The sequence below is a fragment of the Chiloscyllium punctatum genome, chromosome 13 (assembly GCF_047496795.1).
Source record: "Chiloscyllium punctatum isolate Juve2018m chromosome 13, sChiPun1.3, whole genome shotgun sequence".
NCBI classification, from domain to species: domain Eukaryota; kingdom Metazoa; phylum Chordata; class Chondrichthyes; order Orectolobiformes; family Hemiscylliidae; genus Chiloscyllium; species Chiloscyllium punctatum.
Genome location: NC_092751.1, coordinates 89045474 through 89064605, shown reverse-complemented (window position 1 = coordinate 89064605; position 19132 = coordinate 89045474). Strand labels below are relative to the sequence as shown.

Below are 19132 nucleotides of genomic sequence, written 5' to 3'. Positions count from 1 at the left end.
CTCAGTCATGGTGACCATAACACTATCATCAATTGTTGTAAAAATCTATCCTTCAGGAAAAGGCCATCCTTACCTGGTCTGGCCTACATGTGGTGTTGGAAATGCACAGCTGGTCAGGCAGCATCCAAAGAGCAGGAGAATCGATGTTTCGGGCAAGAGCTCTTGATTCGGGCTTATGCCCAAAACGTCGATTCTCCTGCTCCTCAGATGCTGCCTGACCTGCTGTGCTTTTCCAGCACCACCCTCTCCACTCTGATCTCCAGCATCTGCAATCGTCACTTTCTCTTGGCCTACCTATGACTCCAGACCCACAGCAATGAGCTTGACGCTATCTAGTCTCTGAAAAGCCACTCAGTTTCGTGGGAATTAGAGACCAGCAACAAACACTGGCCCTGGATGGGAAGTCCACATCCCATTGGGAGAATAAAACTCAACTTTCTACTTAGAGCCATAAAGTTGTTCAGCGTGGATTTGTCCATGCTGCCCAGTTTTCACAATTTGCCAAATGCAGGCAAATGGGACTAGATTAATACCAAAAACTGAGCGGCATGGACAGAAATCTACAGCCTGAGTAATGGACACTTCAACAAAGAGGCATTTGGGCTTCTTATCCTTTATCTAGACCTGTCATAATCTTGTACACTTAAAGGAGTTCTCCCCTCAGCCTCTATAACTGAAGGAAACTACCCTAGCGTATCCAGTCATTCCTCCTGTCTACAATGTTGCTGTCCTTTGGATTAAAGTTCTCCCCCCAGTCTCTAAATTTGAAGAAACTACCCTAGCCTGTCCAATCATTCCTCCTATCTACAATATTGCTGTACTTGAGATTAAAGTGCAGAGCCTTTGTCTTTTATTCTTCAAACAAATTTGATTTACATTGGTTGAAATGGAGATGTGAAGGTCTATATTGGTGACATGTCACAACAAAAGGAGACATTTGCTACACTTTTTAAATGGAATAGAGTATTTTAAAAGCTAATTGCATAACATGTGCTCTCAAAACATAGTTGGAAATGACATATTTAATTTGCTCAGTAGAGGTTGACTGAGGTGATAGGTCTGTTCATGTCATATTAACATATTGTCCATTATCTACTTCTAACATTTGTTGAACTCTATTTTTGATTGACAGGTTTGAGTGGTTGTGAAAGCAGCTTTTTGGTCACCCTGATCAAAGAAAGGAAGACCAGAAAAAAAAAACCATGCTATTTTTTTCCTTTTCAGAGTCTCTTGTCTCATAGAGACGCCATAACGTTTTATAGTACAGAGCACTTTCAATTAAAATTTCCATCATTAATAGGGTGGCCCAAGGTTTACTGGAAACATCTGAAGAGCATGTTAATTTAATTGTTTTCTCATTTAGATTTTAGCTCTGTCCTAAGTTCACAATCATTGCTATTAAATTATTTTTATATCCTTTTTTTCTACGTTGATTAAAACATAATTTCATTTTCAAGCTATTACATTTTTGTTAAAAGGCTGTTATTTCAGTTTCTAACATAATTCAGCATGTACATCCAAATCACTTATTTCACTCTTTATAAATAGTGAAGATTGTCTATGAAATAATGCTGGATAATTCAAAGTTTTTTTTATTAGATTACTTACAGTGTGGAAATAGGCCCTTCGGCCCAACAAGTCCACCCTCTGAAGAGCAACACACCCAGACCCATTCCCCTACATTTACCTCTTCACTAACACTACAGGCAATTTACTCTGGCCAATTCACCTAACCTGCACATCTTTGGACTGTGGGAGGAAACCGGAGCACCTGGCATTCACACAGACACAGGGAGAATGTGCAAACTCCACACAGACAGTTGCCTGAGGTGGGAATTGATCCCAGGTCTCTGGCGCTGTGAGGCAGCAGTGCTAACCACTGCACGACCGTACTGCCCCTTAGCCTTGTCTAGTTTACTGTCTGTGAGAATACTCGAATGGGACTGGCTGTCTGACTTGCTTGGTAATCATGTTGACTTAGCAACAGATTCAAACAGATGTCAGGAAATATAGAAATTGCTAGATCTGTGTGTGCAGCTTTCTTCAATGTCATACATATCCTTCTGCAGTTGGCTGCAAAGATTGGAGCCACTATGTTATTTCACTGACAGAGCTAGTAATGTGATTAAACCATTGTTAGTCAAATTAACCTGGCAAATGTCCCTTTAGCATTTAGTGAGCTGTTGTGACTTACATCCCTCACATCTTTTCCTTTCTCTTAAAGGCACTGGAGCATCTGAAACCGATTGATGACTGTAGAGTGGGAAAAAGTCCAGAAAACAGAGAAAAAAACAGATATAGAGACATTCTGCCTTGTAAGTAATTTCTTCAAATCAAACAGTGTCACAAGCCAGGAATTCTTATTATATAATGGCTGTTCTTTTCCAATCAACTGGCATCTACAGCTAGTTTTTTTCATACCAATGACGAACCATCAGTACGGTTAAGTTTAGTGATTGTCACAAAGTCAGCCAGCTGACCTGATAAAAGTATGAGTTCCCTGATTGGGGTTGTTAATCTGGTCCAATCAGGGACCCCTGTCTGACATAAACAGATGAATGCCAGGTATTGACTCAGTGAGAGGCTGTGCTGTTGTCAAAGGTGAATGAAGTGTGATTGTTGATGGGATGCTGGCCTCTGAAGAGTTATTTCAGTTAGGTCAATGTGTGAGATGGTAAGTCCTCTGTAAAATTCGCACAACTCGAGCACTGGAGTCATCCAGAGACGGAGTTGAACCAGGACCCCAACTGGATGCGAAGGATCCCAACTGAATCATGTAAAAAGCAGCCAGGGAGTTCCAGTCCAAATTTTCTCTTTCAACCAACATCACAAAACCAAATTATCTGCCTCACTATCTCACTGCTGTTTTGTGGGAACTTTCTGTGCACAAATTGGCTGCTGTATTTCCTACATTGCAGCAGTGATGACATGTTAACTAGCTGTGCAATGCTGAAGACAGGAAGGGTGATGTATAAATGCAAGACTTCTTTTTTCCCTGTTGGCTTTCTCTTAATTTTCAAAAACTGAGGAATATCAAAATGTAGTGGAAGAGGGATACAGAGCAAATATTAAAGGGTGCGGACTGGGAGATGTAAATTCAGAATTAAACTGGGAAAGTGACAGCTGTTACTTAGCAGTCTGTGTGGAACACCTCATCAAATGTATATCCATGTAGAATCCCTACAGCAAGCAAGCAGGCCATTCAGCCCATCGATTCCATACTAAGCCCCTGAACAGCATCCCACCCACACCCCCGCATAACCCTACATTTGCCATGGCTAATCCACCTAGCCTTCACATCCCTGGACACTATGGGTAATTTAACACAGCCCAACCTGCACATCTCTGGAGTGTGGGAGGAAGCTGGAGCAAATCCACACAGACAGGGATGAGAACGTGCAAAATCGACACAGGCAGTCACCCAAGGGCGGAATCAAACCCAAGTCCCTGGTGTTGTGAGGCAGCAGTGCTAACCACTGAGAGTCACTGTGCTGCCCCTAATTCTCAAAGTACATGGAAGTACTGCAGGAGACTCACTCTCAGCTTGGGTTACAATGAGGCCCAGTAGTGCAGCATTGTGCAAGGCTATGGCTTACAGTTAATGCACAGCGGAAACTGGGAAGACAAGGCTGCACAAATGAAAAGGCATTGAAAAAAATTACAATTTCAGTGGCTTCAGGAAAATCACATTATTATTTGACCATTAACTTTATACGACATGTGAAAAGTCTGAGAAGTCATGCTGAATGCCCATTGATTTTACATTTCAAATGGATTTGTCAGGTTCTCGAAAGATTTCTTGTATAAAATGCAAAATCAATCCATTGTAACTTCCAAAAGTGTGAAGTATTTGCCAGTTGAATGAAGGCCCCTGTTGTATGTGGAGCTAAATCGAGTCCGCACCTCAGTAGCAATGATTGAGGCCTGTACCGTCCATGTCCCCTCTATGCTGGGCAGCTGCACAGCTGTCAAGGGATCTCACACGAGCCGATTGAGGGATAGGGTGAGGGATAGGGTTAGGGATAGGGATAAGTTTAAGGATAGGGTTGGGGATACGTTTAAGGATAGGTTTAAGGATAGGGTGAGGGATAGGGTTGGGGGTAGGGTTAGGGGCCTTGATCTTTCCTATATTCCTGTGCAATACGAGAAAGCAGGCACAACGTAATAAATTCTGTTAAATTTTAGAAGTTGATGCTGAGAGAACAAATTAAGAACAACATAGAACAAAGAAACTGTACAGCACAGGCCCTTCAGCCCACCAAGCCTGCACCAATGCATGACGCCCTTTTACCTCTACACAGTCCGTACCCTATCTATTCATGGATCTAATCAGGATGTCATATGTTGGCCACTGAATGACAGGTTTGTTCCCATCACTCCCTTTGAGTGTAAGGATCCCCAGAATCTGTCTGAATTGATGTGGTGGAGGAAAACCACTTCCTGGTCTAACTAGAAAAGGCTTTGATATTGAGCGAGAGGTTGATTTTTTTTCTATGACCCAGAAGTGCTATCAGAATAGAATGGAATAGAATAGCAATTTATTGTCGCATGTAAGTTTACAGTGATGTTTTACAAGCTGTGCCTAAATCAGTGACAGAAGTTATAAAGGAGAAGGAATAAAAATACGTTCATCAAAGTTCAATTATTGGCCTCTGGGGTATGCTGGAATTTAATACGTGTCGAAGATCGAGTTAGGGATAGAGTTAGAGCTAGGGTTAGGGATAGAGTTAGGGATAGGGTTAAGGATAGAGTTAGGGATAGAGTTAGGGATTTAGGATAGGGCTAAGGATAGGGTTAGGGATGGAGTTAGGGATAGGGTTAAGGATAGGGTTAAGGATAGGGTTAGGGATAGAGTTAGGGATAGAGTTAGGGATAGGTTTAAGGATAGATTTAAGGATAGGGTTAGGGATAGGGTTAGGGATAGGGTTAAGGATAGAGTTAGGGAGAGGGTTAAGGATAGGATTAGGGTTAGAGTTAGGGATAGGGTTAGGGATGGGTTTAAGGATAGGGTTAAGGATAGGGTTAAGGACAGGGTTAAGGACAGGGTTAGAGATAGGGTTAGGGATAGTGTTAGGGATAGGATTAAGGATAGGGTGAGGGATAGGGTGAGGGATAGGGTAAGGGATAGGGTGAGGGATAGGGTTAGGGATAGGGTTAAGGATAGAGTTAGGGATAGGGTTAAGGATAGGTTTAAGGATAGCTTTAAGGATAGGGATAGGGTGAGGGATAGGTTTAGGGATAGGGTGAGGGATAGGGTGAGGGATAGGGATAAGGTTAGGGATAAGTTTAAGGATAAGTTTAAGGATAGGATTAAGGATCGGGTTAGGGATAAGATTAGGGATAGGGTTAGGGATAGGGTGAGGGATAGAGTTAGGGGTAGGGTTAGGGGCCTTGATCTTTCCTATATTCCTGTGCAATACGAGAAAGCAGGCACAACTGAAGGAAATGGAATAAATTCTGTTAAATTTTAATTTAAATATAATTGCAAAATTCAGTACCAGTCATTACTTTATGGATTTTTACAGCTCTTTCTTAACAGCCTAAATTAATCTGATACATCATCATTCTGTTATGTGACACAATGCGCCATGAGACTGTCACCTTGAGCAAAGCCAAGATTTTCTGCATGAACCCAAACTCTCACCAAATCCATTCACCCAGCATCCCTATGCCCAACATTGATCAACATTGTCGTTCAGTCTACAAACAACTCAGTTTTATACTTACAACTCATTTTTCAATTCCATCCGGAATTATTTCCAACCTCTAACCTCTATGCTCCAGTCCTGCACGATCTCTTCATCCTCAAGTTCTCCAAGAGGTTGATGATTCATGGGAAAGCAAGCAAAGTACAGGAACTCACTTGCAGAGGATTTAGAATGTACAGCAGAGAGGATATATAACTTGGTTTACAGGTTACTCAGAGTACAGTCTATAGTTCTGGACTTTGTACACTCTTTCTAGTAGTCCCTGCTATTGAGGAGAGTACTTGCCAAAGAGTACAGTCCATGGTAAGACCTGCCTGTGGAGTCTTTTAACAAAGGTGGCATGGTGGCTCAGTCGTTTGCACTGCTGACTCACAGTGCTAGGGACCTGGGTTCAATTCTAACTTTGGGTGACTGTCTGTGTGGGTTTGTACATTCTTCCCTATAGGTTTGTGCCGACAGTCCAAAAATGTACAATTAGACAGAATGGCCATGCTAAATTGCCTATAGTTTGCGTGCTAAATGGGAAATGTGGAGTTATGGGGATGGGGTGGATCTGGATAGGATGCTCTTTGAAGGGTGGGTGTGGACTTGATAGGCCACATTGTCTGCTTCCACACTGTAGGGATTGATGCTACAAGGAGACTGTTGTATTGCAGCCACCAAACAATCAGGAAAGTTCTCCCACAGTTACTGTCTGCCACAGGTGTTATCCAAAGGGATTATGGGTTGCTGACCAACCTGTTGGTTCACCTTATGAACAAACCTATCGCTATCCAGTCCTGGAGTGAGACTTGAAACCTGAAGCTTCTGGCTCAGAGGTAGGAATACTACCTCACAGTAGCACAAGTCCTCCCGAGATAACCACATAATCAAGAATAGAAAAATCTTCAAAGAATAATGCAACCTATCAGGACGGATGGGACATGTCAGAGGTTCTTTTCACAAGAGAAGGCCAAGGGTTAGCCTCATTATAGTCTTGAAGATTAAGAACAAGTTCAATAGAGTCATAGTCATAGAGATGTACAGCATGGAAAAAAGACCCTTCGGTCCAACTCGTCCATGCCGACCAGATATCCCAACCAAATCTAGTTCCACCTGCCAGCACCCGGCCCATATCCCTCCAAACCCTTCCTATTCATATACCCATCCAAATGCCTCTTAAATATTGCATTTGTACCAGCCTCCACCACTTCCTCTGGTAGCTCATTCCATACACTCCCTCTGTGTGAAAAATTGCCCCTTAGGTTTCTTTGAGAGCCAGTCTCAATACCAGAAACTTGGCTGTTCGTGTTACATTCCCCTAAGAATCCATCACCCCCTACATTTTCCAAAACAGCATATTTGTTTGAAATGGATATAGCCACAGAACACACCTGCACTAGGTGCCTACCTCTGTTACCTTTCCTGGAGTTAACCCAACCATGTGACTGTATCTGAGACTTCCCCCCCTTCCTATAACTGCCATCCATAATATACTGTTGCTGTTGCAAATTCCTCATTGCTTCTGTCTCTCCAACTGATCCATTCGTTCTGATAAGATTCACATCCAACAGCATTTATGGCAGATATAATCCGCAGTAACCCTTAAACTCTCTTTAAACTCCCACATCTGACAAGAAGCACATATCATTGCAAAGACCATTTTTGCTCCTTCACAATCTACAGACCCAGAAAATAACACCGTCTTATTTCTCTACAAAATACTGCCTCAGGTTAGATTAATAGTTACGGCTTATGTTTTAAGTTTAATCAAGAGACTTCTATCAAAAAACATTTAATCAAGAAAGACCCCATTCTACTCATTACTGCAGACTTTCTGTAGGCCACTTAAAACAATTAATTTATCTGATTCTGTGTTGTGAACTTCGCCCAAACAGGTTCCTCCAAGATCAGTTGTGCATTTCACTGTTTGTTAATTTTCCCAGACGCACTCCGATGTTCAGCGGTACTTGAATTTAAACAGCAAAGGCATTAACTGTGCAGGTTCACTCTGGTGTCAGTTTCTTTCTTTGTCTGTCTCCTGCACTGACCTCACCATGTGCTTCCTTTGTCTGTTCTTCTCCCTTTTAAAACTGCTCTTGTTTTGACTTTTTTTTTTACCAAAGTTCCAAGACAATCCAACAGCATATAAAACAGTAATTGCTGCTCCTGGAATTTGAGAAAATCACCTCCAACACCTAAAATACCTCAAAACAGGAGCAGCTCTTACAGCCAGAAATTTTTCCCATCCTCCATCTTGGATTACCCAGAATAGGGCAGTCATTGAGTGTACATTTCCATTTATGAAGGAGATCAAACTAAAGATCTTAAGTTTAAGGTAGTCAGCAATAATACCGATAAGGAATTCAGAAGAAACATCTTTACTGAGAGAGTGGTTAATACTGTACTCATTTCCAAAATAAACAATTGAGGCAAATAACATAAATGCATTTAAAGAGAACCAGTTAAGTGTGAGAGAGAGAATAAAAAAGCAGGGATGTACTTCTGAGGTTCTGTAAGGCTCTGATCAGATCACATTTGGAGTATTGTGTGCATTTTTGCACCCCATATCTCAGGAAGGATGTACTGGCCCTGGAGCGGGTACAGAAGAGGTTCACGAGAATGGTCCCAGGAATGAAAAGCTTAACATATGAGGAATGTTTGAGAACTCTGGGTTTATATTCAGTGGAATCTAGAAGGATGAAGGGGGGAATCTAATTGATACATACAGAATACTGAATGGCCTGGACAGAGTAGATGTTGGGAAGATGTTTCCATTGGTAGGAGAGACTAGGACCTGAGGGCAGAGCCTTAGAGTAAAGGGGAGACCTTTTAGAATGGAGATAAGGAGAAACTTCTTCAGTCAGAGAGTGGTGAATCTATGGAATTCATTGCCACAGAAGGTTGTGGAGGCCAGTTCATTGAATATATTTAAGACGGAGATACATAGGTTCTTGAGTATCAAGGGGATGAAGGGTTACAGGGAGAAAGTAGGAGAATGGGGTTGAGAAATGTATCAGCCATGATTGAATAGCAGAGCAGACTCGATGGGTTGAATGGCTTAACCTCTGCCCCTATGTCTTATGGTCTTAGAGAAAACAATAGCTGGATATGATGATGGCATGAGATGAAGAGCATGGAGCTGTTGAATTGAATGACTGTGTTGTATTTTTGTGTAATGCTCTGCAACACTCATGAGTTGAGCCATCGCAAAAACACATTTGTTTTTCGACACCTCAGATGATAAAACCCGAGTTCGAGTCGGGGTCCACGGCTACATCAATGCAAGTTACATTAGGATGCCAATTGGCTCTGAGGAGTATGTGTACATCGCCTGCCAGGGACCATTGCCAGGCACCACAAACGACTTCTGGCAAATGATCTGGGAAAACAAAGCTGGCATCATCGCGATGATGACCCGTGAACACGAGCGGGGAAAGGTCAAGTGTCACAGATACTGGCCTGACAAAATGTATAAACCAATGAGAGTGAACAAGTATCAACTCATCCTGGAAAATCAACAAATCCTGGATTCCTTTGAAATAAACGCCATGAAGATGACAGACAGTGAGGTAAAGAAAACAAAAATCATAATAGTTACAGATCATATTTCTTTTCTTCCATAGATTGACATTCTAGTTGGTTGCACTGGTGGCTCAGTGGTCAGCACTGCTGCCTCAAAGCACTAAGGACCTGGGTTTGATTCCAGCCTCAGGCAACTGTGCGGAGTTTGCACATTCTACCCATGTCTGTGTGGGTTCTCTCACAGGCCAAAGATTAGGGTGGATTGGCCATGCTAACTTGCCCATAGTGTCCAGGGATATGCAGGCTAGGTGGGTAAGCTGTGGAAAATACTGGGAGGGGGATTGATGTGGCCTTGATGGGCTGAATAACCTGCATCCACACTGTAGGGATTCTATGAATTGAAGATATTTCATTTTAACAGAAATTGCTAGCACCACCATCAACTTTCCGCTTTCTTTCCACAGGTGCTGCTAGACCTGCTAAGTTTTTCCAGCAATTTCTGTTTCTGTTTCTGCTTTCCAGTATCCGCCGATCTTTCGAGTTTTTTTGTTTCATCTTAAACCGATTAAGTCCATGTGGGGTTCAAGGTGTGATTCCGGTATAGTTGCGCTCGGCTTTCCCTGTTCTTGTTTGCCAGCTGGTTGGTGGATCATCTTGACAGGAAAACTGAAGAGGATATTGGATACGGGGGTTCGAAACCATGGTCAGTTTCGTGAAGATTGTCTGCAAAAGGAAATGTTTCTCGTGACAGAGATTGGCCAGGAGAGGAAACAGTTTCAGGCTGCAGGGCGTAGAACCAGAGTCTAGGTTAAAAAAAAACTTTTTCTTAAACACATGTAAGTTTTGATTTGGGAAGCAAATTTGACAGTAATGTTTCAAAAGGGGAAGTTGTGAACTTTATGAGGCTATGTGGAAAGAGTACAGAGAGCCAGCACAGGAATAATGGATGGAATGGCCTCTTGAGCTGTAAGATTGTACAGTACACAAAGAAACCGATTTTATTAGGTCCATCTGGAATTGGGAGAGCTGAGTTATAGATAGGAGATCCTCCTCATCTCACTTTGTGGGCCTTGGCAAGGTCACACCTCGAATATTGTGTGTCATTTTGGTCTCCTGACCCACCGCAAGTTATACTTGCTGCAGACGGAGTGCAGTCATGGCTCCTGGAGTGACAGATCTGTTGTATGAGAAGAGTTTGAGTTGACTGGGTCTGTATTCACTGGAGTTTAGGAGAATGACAGGGGATCTCATTGCAACATATAAAATCTGACTGGGCTGGACAGACTGGATGTAGGAATGATGCTCCCGTTGTCTAGGGGTCCAGAACAAAGGACAATGGTCTCAAGAATGAGGATAACTCACTAAGATGACAATAAATTTCTTAACACAGACAATGACGAACCTATAGAATTTTCTACTATATTCGGAGGCCAAATCACTGAATATATTTTAAAAATAAATATATTTCTAGAGGTTAAAGGTGTCAAGTAGGTTTGAAAGAGAGAGAGCAGGAGTATGGCGTTGAAATAAAGGATCAGCCATGATCTCATTCAGTAGCACAACAGGGTGGAAGGGCTGAATGGCCTACTCCTATTCCTGACTTACCATCAAGAAGGGTATTTCGATGAATCATGGAGGTAGTTGGGAGTGTGCTGGTGTAAGATAAAGGTAGAAGGAAAGGAATGAGCATTCTGCAGTGACGTCGAATAGATATGGCAATGGTTTGATTTCTGCGTCTTCACCAATTTCAGACCGGAGAAGTACATTATGTGAAACATCTCCAATTTGTTACTTGGCCTGATCACGGAACACCGAACTCGTCAGAGCAGCTTGTGCGGTTCATTCTCTGTATGAGGGAAGTGCATCATCAGGGACCGACTGTTGTCCATTGCAGTGCTGGGATCGGGAGGAGTGGGGTCCTAATCTGCACCGATGTACTGTTGAGCCTGATTAACAAAGAACTCAGCGTAAGTGAAAGAAATGTTCTTCTGAAGTTTTTTTTGTATGTCTGAGATGCTTTCACCTACAATTTATTGTCCTTATGCTACTCCTGTGATTCAAGGATGCACAGTCCAACACCTGTTGATAACCACAAAAGAGAAAGCTGGAGACAGGCAGCATCTGTGGAGAGAAAGCAGAGTTAACCTTTCAAGCGCAGTGACACTTTTTCAGAGTTGAACCCTTGGTTAACATTAAATCTGCTTTCTCTCCACAGATGCTGCCAGACATGCTGAGTGCCTCCAGTTATTTCTGTTTTGTTTCAGATCTTCAGCATCTGCAGTTCGTTGTTTTACGATCTTGTTGAGAACCAAGCTTGTTCAAACAATTCGCTGGTTTCTTGTAGCTTTCCATAAGAATTTCTTCCCAACCATTCCTGGCTCATTTCTCCTCACTCAATAACACCTGCCTGAATCTTGGGGAATCTCTGGATGCGAACATCAGTCTAGGTGCGGGATTTGAGCTCACATCTCCCACCTCTCTCAAACAGTGTCAGTTCCCCAGACTCTTTGCTGGTGAGGACAAGTATTTTTTAAATTTTCCTGGCATTTATTAAACCCAGCTGAAATCTAGAACTCTCTCCAGAGTCTGGAATCAGTTGGAGGTTTACAAAGTGAGATGATGATCTTTACCAATGAGAAGGAGAAGGGCAGCAGATACAAAGAACATCAACATCTGCAAGTTCACCTTCACACCACACACAGTTCAAAATATATTGCTGTACTTTCACTGTTACTGAGTCAAAATGCTGAAAATCCCTTTCTAACAGCACTATGGGTTTACCTGCACCAGCTCATAGACAAAAATCAACTGACACCAGGTTATAGTCCAACAGGTTTATTTAAAATTACAAGCTTTCGGACTGATGCTGGTACCTGATGAAGGAGCATTGCTCAAAACGTTTGTGATTTCAAATAAACTTGTTGGACTATAACCAGGTGTCGTGTGATTTTTGACTTTGTCCACCCCAGTCCTCCACGTCATGACTATCACAGAGTTACAGCATGGAAACAACTCCTTCGGCTCAACTTGTCCATGCCAACCAGTTGTCCGAAATTAATCTGGTTCCATTTGCCAGCATTTAGCTCTACACCCTTCCTATTCATATCCATGCCTTTTAAGATTCCACAAGTTTGTCGTCCTCTGTGTTGCAATTGTACCAGCTCCTCTAGCAGCTCATTCCATACACCCATACCACCCTCTGTATGAAAAGGTCGCCCCTTAGGGTAACCTATAAGTCATTCTTTTAAAGTCATTCCCCTTTCACCTTAAACCTATGCCCTCTCGTTTTGGACTCCCTTACCCTGGACAAAAGACCTTGAGTATTCACTCTTTTCTACCTTTCCCCTCTCACCCTAAACCTATGGCCCTCTAGTTATGGACTCCCCGACCCCAGGGAAAAGATTTTGTCTACTTATCGTATCCACGCCCCTCATAATTTTGTAAACCTCTATAAGGTCACCCCTCAGCCTCCAACGTTCCAGGGAAAACAACCCCAGCCTATTTTGTGTGTACCTACAGAAGAGCAATTAGGGATGGCCAAATAATGCTGACCAAACCAGCAAAGCCAACATCCTGCAATGGAGCAAAGGCATACAAATGGAGCTGATGTACAGATTGGCCATGGTCTAACTGAATGGAAGAATAGGCTAGAAGGGCTGAATGGCCTGCTTCTGTTCATCATGCTCCTAGAATAATAAATACGGTGATGAACTATTAGAGTGGCAAGTCCTCTGAATTTTAACACACCGTTTTAGCAAGTTAACTATTTGCATTATTGTTTTAAAATTGATAATGATAAAGGCATGGATGACAGTGAGTTCATACATCCTGATTCATCCCCTCACTAAGCACATCATGAAAACAAATACACAGAACCACAAAGTCTACACATTCACACTGACCCAAAACCTACATGGGCTATAAAAGGTGCTTAAAAATAGAAAACCAAATTAGGAGATCATGTTGCGACTGTATAGGACATTGGTTAGGCCACTTTTGGAATACTGCATTCAGTTCTGGTCTCCCTGCTGTTGTGAAAGATGTTATGAAACTTGAAAGGGTTCAGAAAATATTTATGTGCATGTTGCCATGGTTGGAGGTATGGAGCTATTGGGAGAGGCTGAATAGGCTGAGGCTGTTTTCCATGGAGTGTCGGGGGGCTGAGGGATGACCTTATAGAGGTTTATAAAATCATGAGAGATTTCCCCAGGATATAGGAGTCCAAACCTAGAGGGCATAGGTTTAAGGTGAGAGAGGAAAGAATTCTAAATTCTAAAAATTAAAGGGGACCTAAGGGACAACTTTTTCACTTAGAAGGTGGTGCATGTTTAAAATGAGCTGCCAGAGGAAGTGGCGGAGGCTGGTACAAAAACAACATTTAAAAGGCATCTGGATGAATATGTGAATAGGAAGGGTTTAGAGGGATATGGGCCAACTGCTGACAAATGGGACTAGATTAATTTATGATATCTGGTCGGCATTGACAAATTGGACCAAAGAACCTGTTTCCCTGCTGTACAACTCTATGACTCTAAGAGGCAAATACCTTTTCTTTTGAGTGCAGTAAATGTACTAAAAGTTCCAGTAATTAGAGTGAGCTCCATCGCCTGATGTAACAGTAGCAAAACATGGCATTCACTGCGACAGTAAAGTGAACAACATTGGTGCTTGATATCTCTTCATGTCCTTCCCAACAAAAATCAGTTGATCTTGGGAAGCTATCAACAAGCATGAAGGGGGAATGGGATTTGTTCAAAAGATTGTCTCGGTTAGAGGAGGTGAAGTATGAGCAGATTAATCTGAATGACCTACTTCTGTGCTGTAATATGCCAATAGAGGATTGGGATCAGTCAATCATTAAAAGGAAAATTTTGGAAAATTGTTTGAAAATCAAGGAATAACCTTTGACAAGAGGGCCCCTTACTTAAAGCCAGGTGACAGTGAGACAATGGCATAATTTCAGAACCATTTTGATCAATGAAATGTGAAGAGCAAGTTGAAGTTTCAGCAATAATGGGATGGAGAAGCCATAATTAGGATAAGGATTTTGGGAGAGCAGTCAGGTGGTTTGTTGCCTGAGTAAAAAGAAGTTGTTTTATTGAGATGGCATTTGACGAATTGAATGATATTAAAGATTGTACTTGTTGAAGAATGGGGACAAGGGATAATAAAGTGGAAGATGAATGTTAAAATAGTAACAGTGAGGCTGAAAGATAAGATTGAAAACAAAAATTTCAAGATTGGGTAGGACGTTTAAAATAGGAAAATTATCGTCATCAAGAAAATGAGAAGTTGCACACCATCCTGACTCGGAAATATATCCCTGTTCCTTCACTGTCATGGTGCCAAAATGCTGGGACCTCCTTCCTAACGATATTATGAGTGGCCTTACACCACATGGACTGCAGCAATTCAACATACAACACCATCTCAAGGGCAATTAGGGATGGGTAATAAATGCTGGCCTAGCCAGCAAACACTACATCTATGGCTAAGTAAATAAGTTGAATGCTTTTTACAATGAACCTGTTAAGTATCTGTACTGCATTCCACTATCTACCATTATCATACCCTTTAATAGTTTCAGTGGTTTCACTGGTTGAATGGCAATTGGAGTACTGCTCTGTATAGTGTATACTGGCTTGAAGTTACCCGATTTGATTTACACAGATGACTAGGTGTTTCAAGAGCTCACAAATTGCTGCTTATTCACATTGCGATGTTCGGCAGTGGTTTGTAGTTGGGATGGAACAGCTGAGTTTTGGATCAGAGCTGGGCCATTCGGAGATCCAATTCCCCATTAGAGACCGAGGGGAACGCAGGAGATGCAAGCAGGTCATTCAGCTTCTGGAGCCTGCTCTGCCATTCAACAAGATAGTGCTCTGACTGACTGTGCCCTTAACGTCACTTTCTTATAAGCCTCAAAACCCTTAGCTCCCCAACTGTCTAACGCAGCTCTATTCAATAACCCAGCCTCCACTGCTAAATTGTGCAACATCATCCCAAAGAGCTTCTGAGAGAAATTTCTTCTCATCTCTGTGTTAAACGGAAGGCCCATTATTAAAAATAATGCCCCTTCAATTCACTTGCCCCCACCAGAGAACAAATTCTCTCACAATCTGACCTTTGAAACATTTTTAGAGTCTTGCCTGTTTCAATGAGGTCAATTCTTCTAAACTCCTATGAGTAAAGGACAAATTTCCTTTAAACTTTCCTCATAAGACAACCCCTTCATCCCAGGAATCAGCCCAGAGTACCTTCTCTGAGTTGCTCCCTTGTTAAGAACCTGCCAGGCAGCACCCACAGTAGTTGTCCAGAATGCCGCAGGTTAGCAAGAGGGAGCTATTGTCCAGTAGCTGGCATGTGAACCAAACACGAAATGTGTGACGCAACTGGAACGCAAGAGCCTGCCCGTCACCTAAAAGTGGTGCTCAAATAGAGTTCTGGGAAGGGAAGGGCTGAGAAGAGAGAGGGCAAACAGTCAGTGCAAGCAATATTTGGCAGCTACCCAGTGTGCTAGTGTTAAACTAGGGGGTAGAGAGGTCCTGGAGAAAGTTCAAGAGGAACTCACAATTATGGCATGGGTAGTTGGACATCATGTCACAGCTGTGCAAAAGATTAATAAGGTAACATTTGGAGTACTGCATACAATTCTGGTCACCCTGCTACAGGAAGGTTGCTATTAAACAGGGTGCAAAGAAAAGCTTACAAGGATGTTACTGAGACTGGAAGGTTTGAGTTATAGGAGAGGCTGGAGCTGTTTTTCCCTGAAGCGTGGGAGGCTGAGGGGTGACCTTATAGAGGTTTATAAAATCATGAGGGACATAGAAAAGGTGAATAGCCAGGGACTTTTCCCCAGGGTAAGGGTGTCCATAACTAGAGGGTGAGAGGAGAAAGATATGACAAGGACCCAAGGGGCAACCATTTCACTCAGAGGGTGGTGTGTGTATGGAATGAGCTGCCAGAAGAAGTGTTTGAAGTGGGTAGAATTATAACATTTAAAAGACACTTGGACAGGTACGTGGATGGGAAAGCTTTAATAGGATATGGGCAAAATGCAGGCAAATGGGGCTAGTTCACTTTGGGGAACCTGGTCGGCATGGATTGATTGGGTCATAGGGGCTGTTTCCATGCTGTATGACTCTAAGTGACAGGTAATAACTGTCAGGAAAGACTGAATGAGCTAGCGTTTTTCTCGCTAACGAAATCTGCTGTGTAAGGACTTCAGGGTCCTGGATCAACCTTACAAAGATATCGTGGAGCTATACATCAGTGAGGATGAGCAGCCCAGAATGGGTAGCCTTATAATACTCTAATAGTCTTATAATAGTCTTAAGAGCACATGGACATGAACTCATGAAGAGGTTGGATCAGTCCTTATCTAATGTAACAATATGATCAGAGCCTGGTAATCTATAAAAGAGCTCCATCTCAGATGTACACCTTGGAAAACAATTGGAAAGTAACCTACATTGGAATAAACAGGTTCCTCTTTGAGAACAATATCTAGCAGCATGTCAGCACTCCCTTAACAATGTAAACTGCTAATGGACTAAACCAGAGTATTCTGTGGGGGCTGTAACTCAATGAGGCACATAACAATCCAAAAACCAGAAGCAATAAATACCAGGTAGTCACCAATAAATCCAGTAAGGAGCCCAGGAGAAGTTTGCTTTACTGCAGAGTGGTTGAATGTGGAACTCACTACTGTATGGCGTGGTTGAAATGGTTGGACTTGAGGCTTTTAGATGCTGTACATCCATGAGGGAGAAAAGAATGGGAAGGAATGATGACTGAGTTGCTAAAACTTTCATTAGGCCGCACTGCAATCCAACTTAATAAGTACTTGCTCCCCTTAGCAACAATGTATTACATGGAAAAGCCCAAATGCAAGAACTGGGCCCTTCATTAACCTATTCAATGGGCCTAGCACCTCTTTGGGTGCTCAATAGTGATGCATAGTCATAGTCATAGAGATGTACAGTATGGAAACAGACCCTTCGGTCCAACCTGTCCATGTTGACCAGATATCCCAACCCAATCTAGTCCCATCTGCCAGTACCTGGCCCATATCCCTCCAAACCCTTCCTATTCATTTACCCATCCAGATGCCTTTTAAATGTTGCAATTGTACCAGCCTCCACCACATCCTCTGGCAGCTCATTCCATACACGTACCATCTTCTGTGTGAAAAAGTTGCCCCTTAGGTCTCTTTTATATCAAAGGTATTTTAATACAATATTCTCTTCTGGTTAAAACATGACCACTGACACAATTGTTTTTTGAAACAGGCATTGTAGAATTTCAAACAAATCAGGGGCTCAAGATCCTCAATCAATGTGTTTTAAGATTACATGTTTGATCATTTTGGGCGGCATGGTGACACAGTGGTTAGCACTGCTGCCTCACAGCGCCAGAGACCCGGGTTCAATTCCAGCCTCAGGCGACTGACTGTGTGGAGTTTGCACATTCTCCCCGTGTCTGCGTGGGTTTCCTCCGGGTGCTCCGGTTTCCTCCCACTATCCAAAGATGTGCAGGTCAGGTGAATTGGCCATCCTAAATTGTCCGTAGTGTAGCTAAGGGGTAGGGGTATGGGTGGGTTGCGCTTCAGCGGGGCAGTGTGGACTTGTTAGGCCGAAGGGCCTGTTTCCACACTGTAAGTAATCTAATCTAATCTAGAAGGACATGGTGTTGTACAATTTCAATGTAAAAACACATTCTGCCTGATTACAGAGCCCACAAAACACACTGAATTGAGATCTTGATTCAAACAAGGTAAAACAGTCACTAAAAAGGATTGACTGAACCAAAATATTTAAGTATCAAACATTCTCAGCATGGCAAAATTTACATTGAAACTGCCTTTTCCGACCCAAGTATTAGTACAACCTTAATGTCAGCATTTCTCTTTTTTTTTGCATCCTCTCAACGAAATTACACTTATTACAAGGAGAAAACCCTCTCAGTGGACCACACAGCGCCGCAGTCCATGCTACCCCCTTCCCCCAGAACAAAGACTCACCGAGTAGAGCCCACAGCCCAGAAACTGAGACTTTCACAACAAAAACCCAGACAATGCATCCCTGGCAGTCAACGCACTTCACTGCCAGGATCCAAGCGGACCTGCTCCACTTTCTTCCCCTTTACCTGGTGACGCCGTGTTGTCCTAAAAGTACTTTTAAGGGTGGGTGTGAGGGATAAAGGCAGCTTTACGTACCAAATTTTGTTGAGATGTTTTTCTTTGAAGTTCTTGGTTTCTAACATTTTTTTTAATGGAGCCTCAAACCTCATGTCTGCAGAATTTTAAACTCCTTTTTTCAAAAGACTCTAACCCCTTTCTCACTTCTCACGGGGACTCAAACACCTTTTCTTACTCTGTATGTCTGGAGACTCTAACCCCAATTAAAACCCAGGGGACTTGAACCCCAATTAAGCCAAGGGGACTCGAACCTGTGTTTATCAGCGCGTTTATGAAACTGTGCCTCTCGACTGAACTTATTACTGTTCGAGGAGTCGATAGAATACAAAGCGATTGAACGAGGGGACTATTTCCGAGACACAGGAATACCGAGAAGGACCAGAGTTTAATATCTCACCTGGTGGGCCCATCCATCTCGAGATACCAGTGTTCTGAGCGATCACTGACACCGTCCAATGGTAATTATTTGTTTGGACTCCTCCCTGGCACACTATATTGTCGTCCCGTTTCCATATCCCCGCATCAGTCGAAGCAAACACTCAGAGACACAGTATGGCTCTAACTTCTTTATCTTTATTCCAAGCCATGGAGGGAGAGCAATCACCCATGTACACAAAGACATGAGTTCTTGGTCTCCTCTCGAACAGCAGATTCTTAAGCAATTATATTGCTTAAGGGGCGGCACGGTGGCACAGTGGTTAGCTAGAGACCCGGGTTCAAG

General features: G+C 42.7%; 1 protein-coding gene across 7 annotated transcripts in view; it reads left to right on the top strand.

The window, feature by feature from the left end:
- The window catches only part of ptpn20 (protein tyrosine phosphatase non-receptor type 20), a 436259-nt gene that overhangs the window by 400312 nt on the left and 16815 nt on the right, over nucleotides 1–19132 (top strand). For 6 of the 7 annotated variants that reach the window (XM_072583170.1, XM_072583173.1, XM_072583172.1 and 3 more), the window contains 3 exons: nucleotides 2225–2315; nucleotides 8928–9259; nucleotides 10964–11179. In XM_072583170.1, the coding sequence (XP_072439271.1) occupies nucleotides 2225–2315; nucleotides 8928–9259; nucleotides 10964–11179 (639 nt within the window). The remainder of the gene's footprint in view (nucleotides 1–2224; nucleotides 2316–8927; nucleotides 9260–10963; nucleotides 11180–19132) is intronic. The other variant, XM_072583174.1, reaches the window with a different exon arrangement.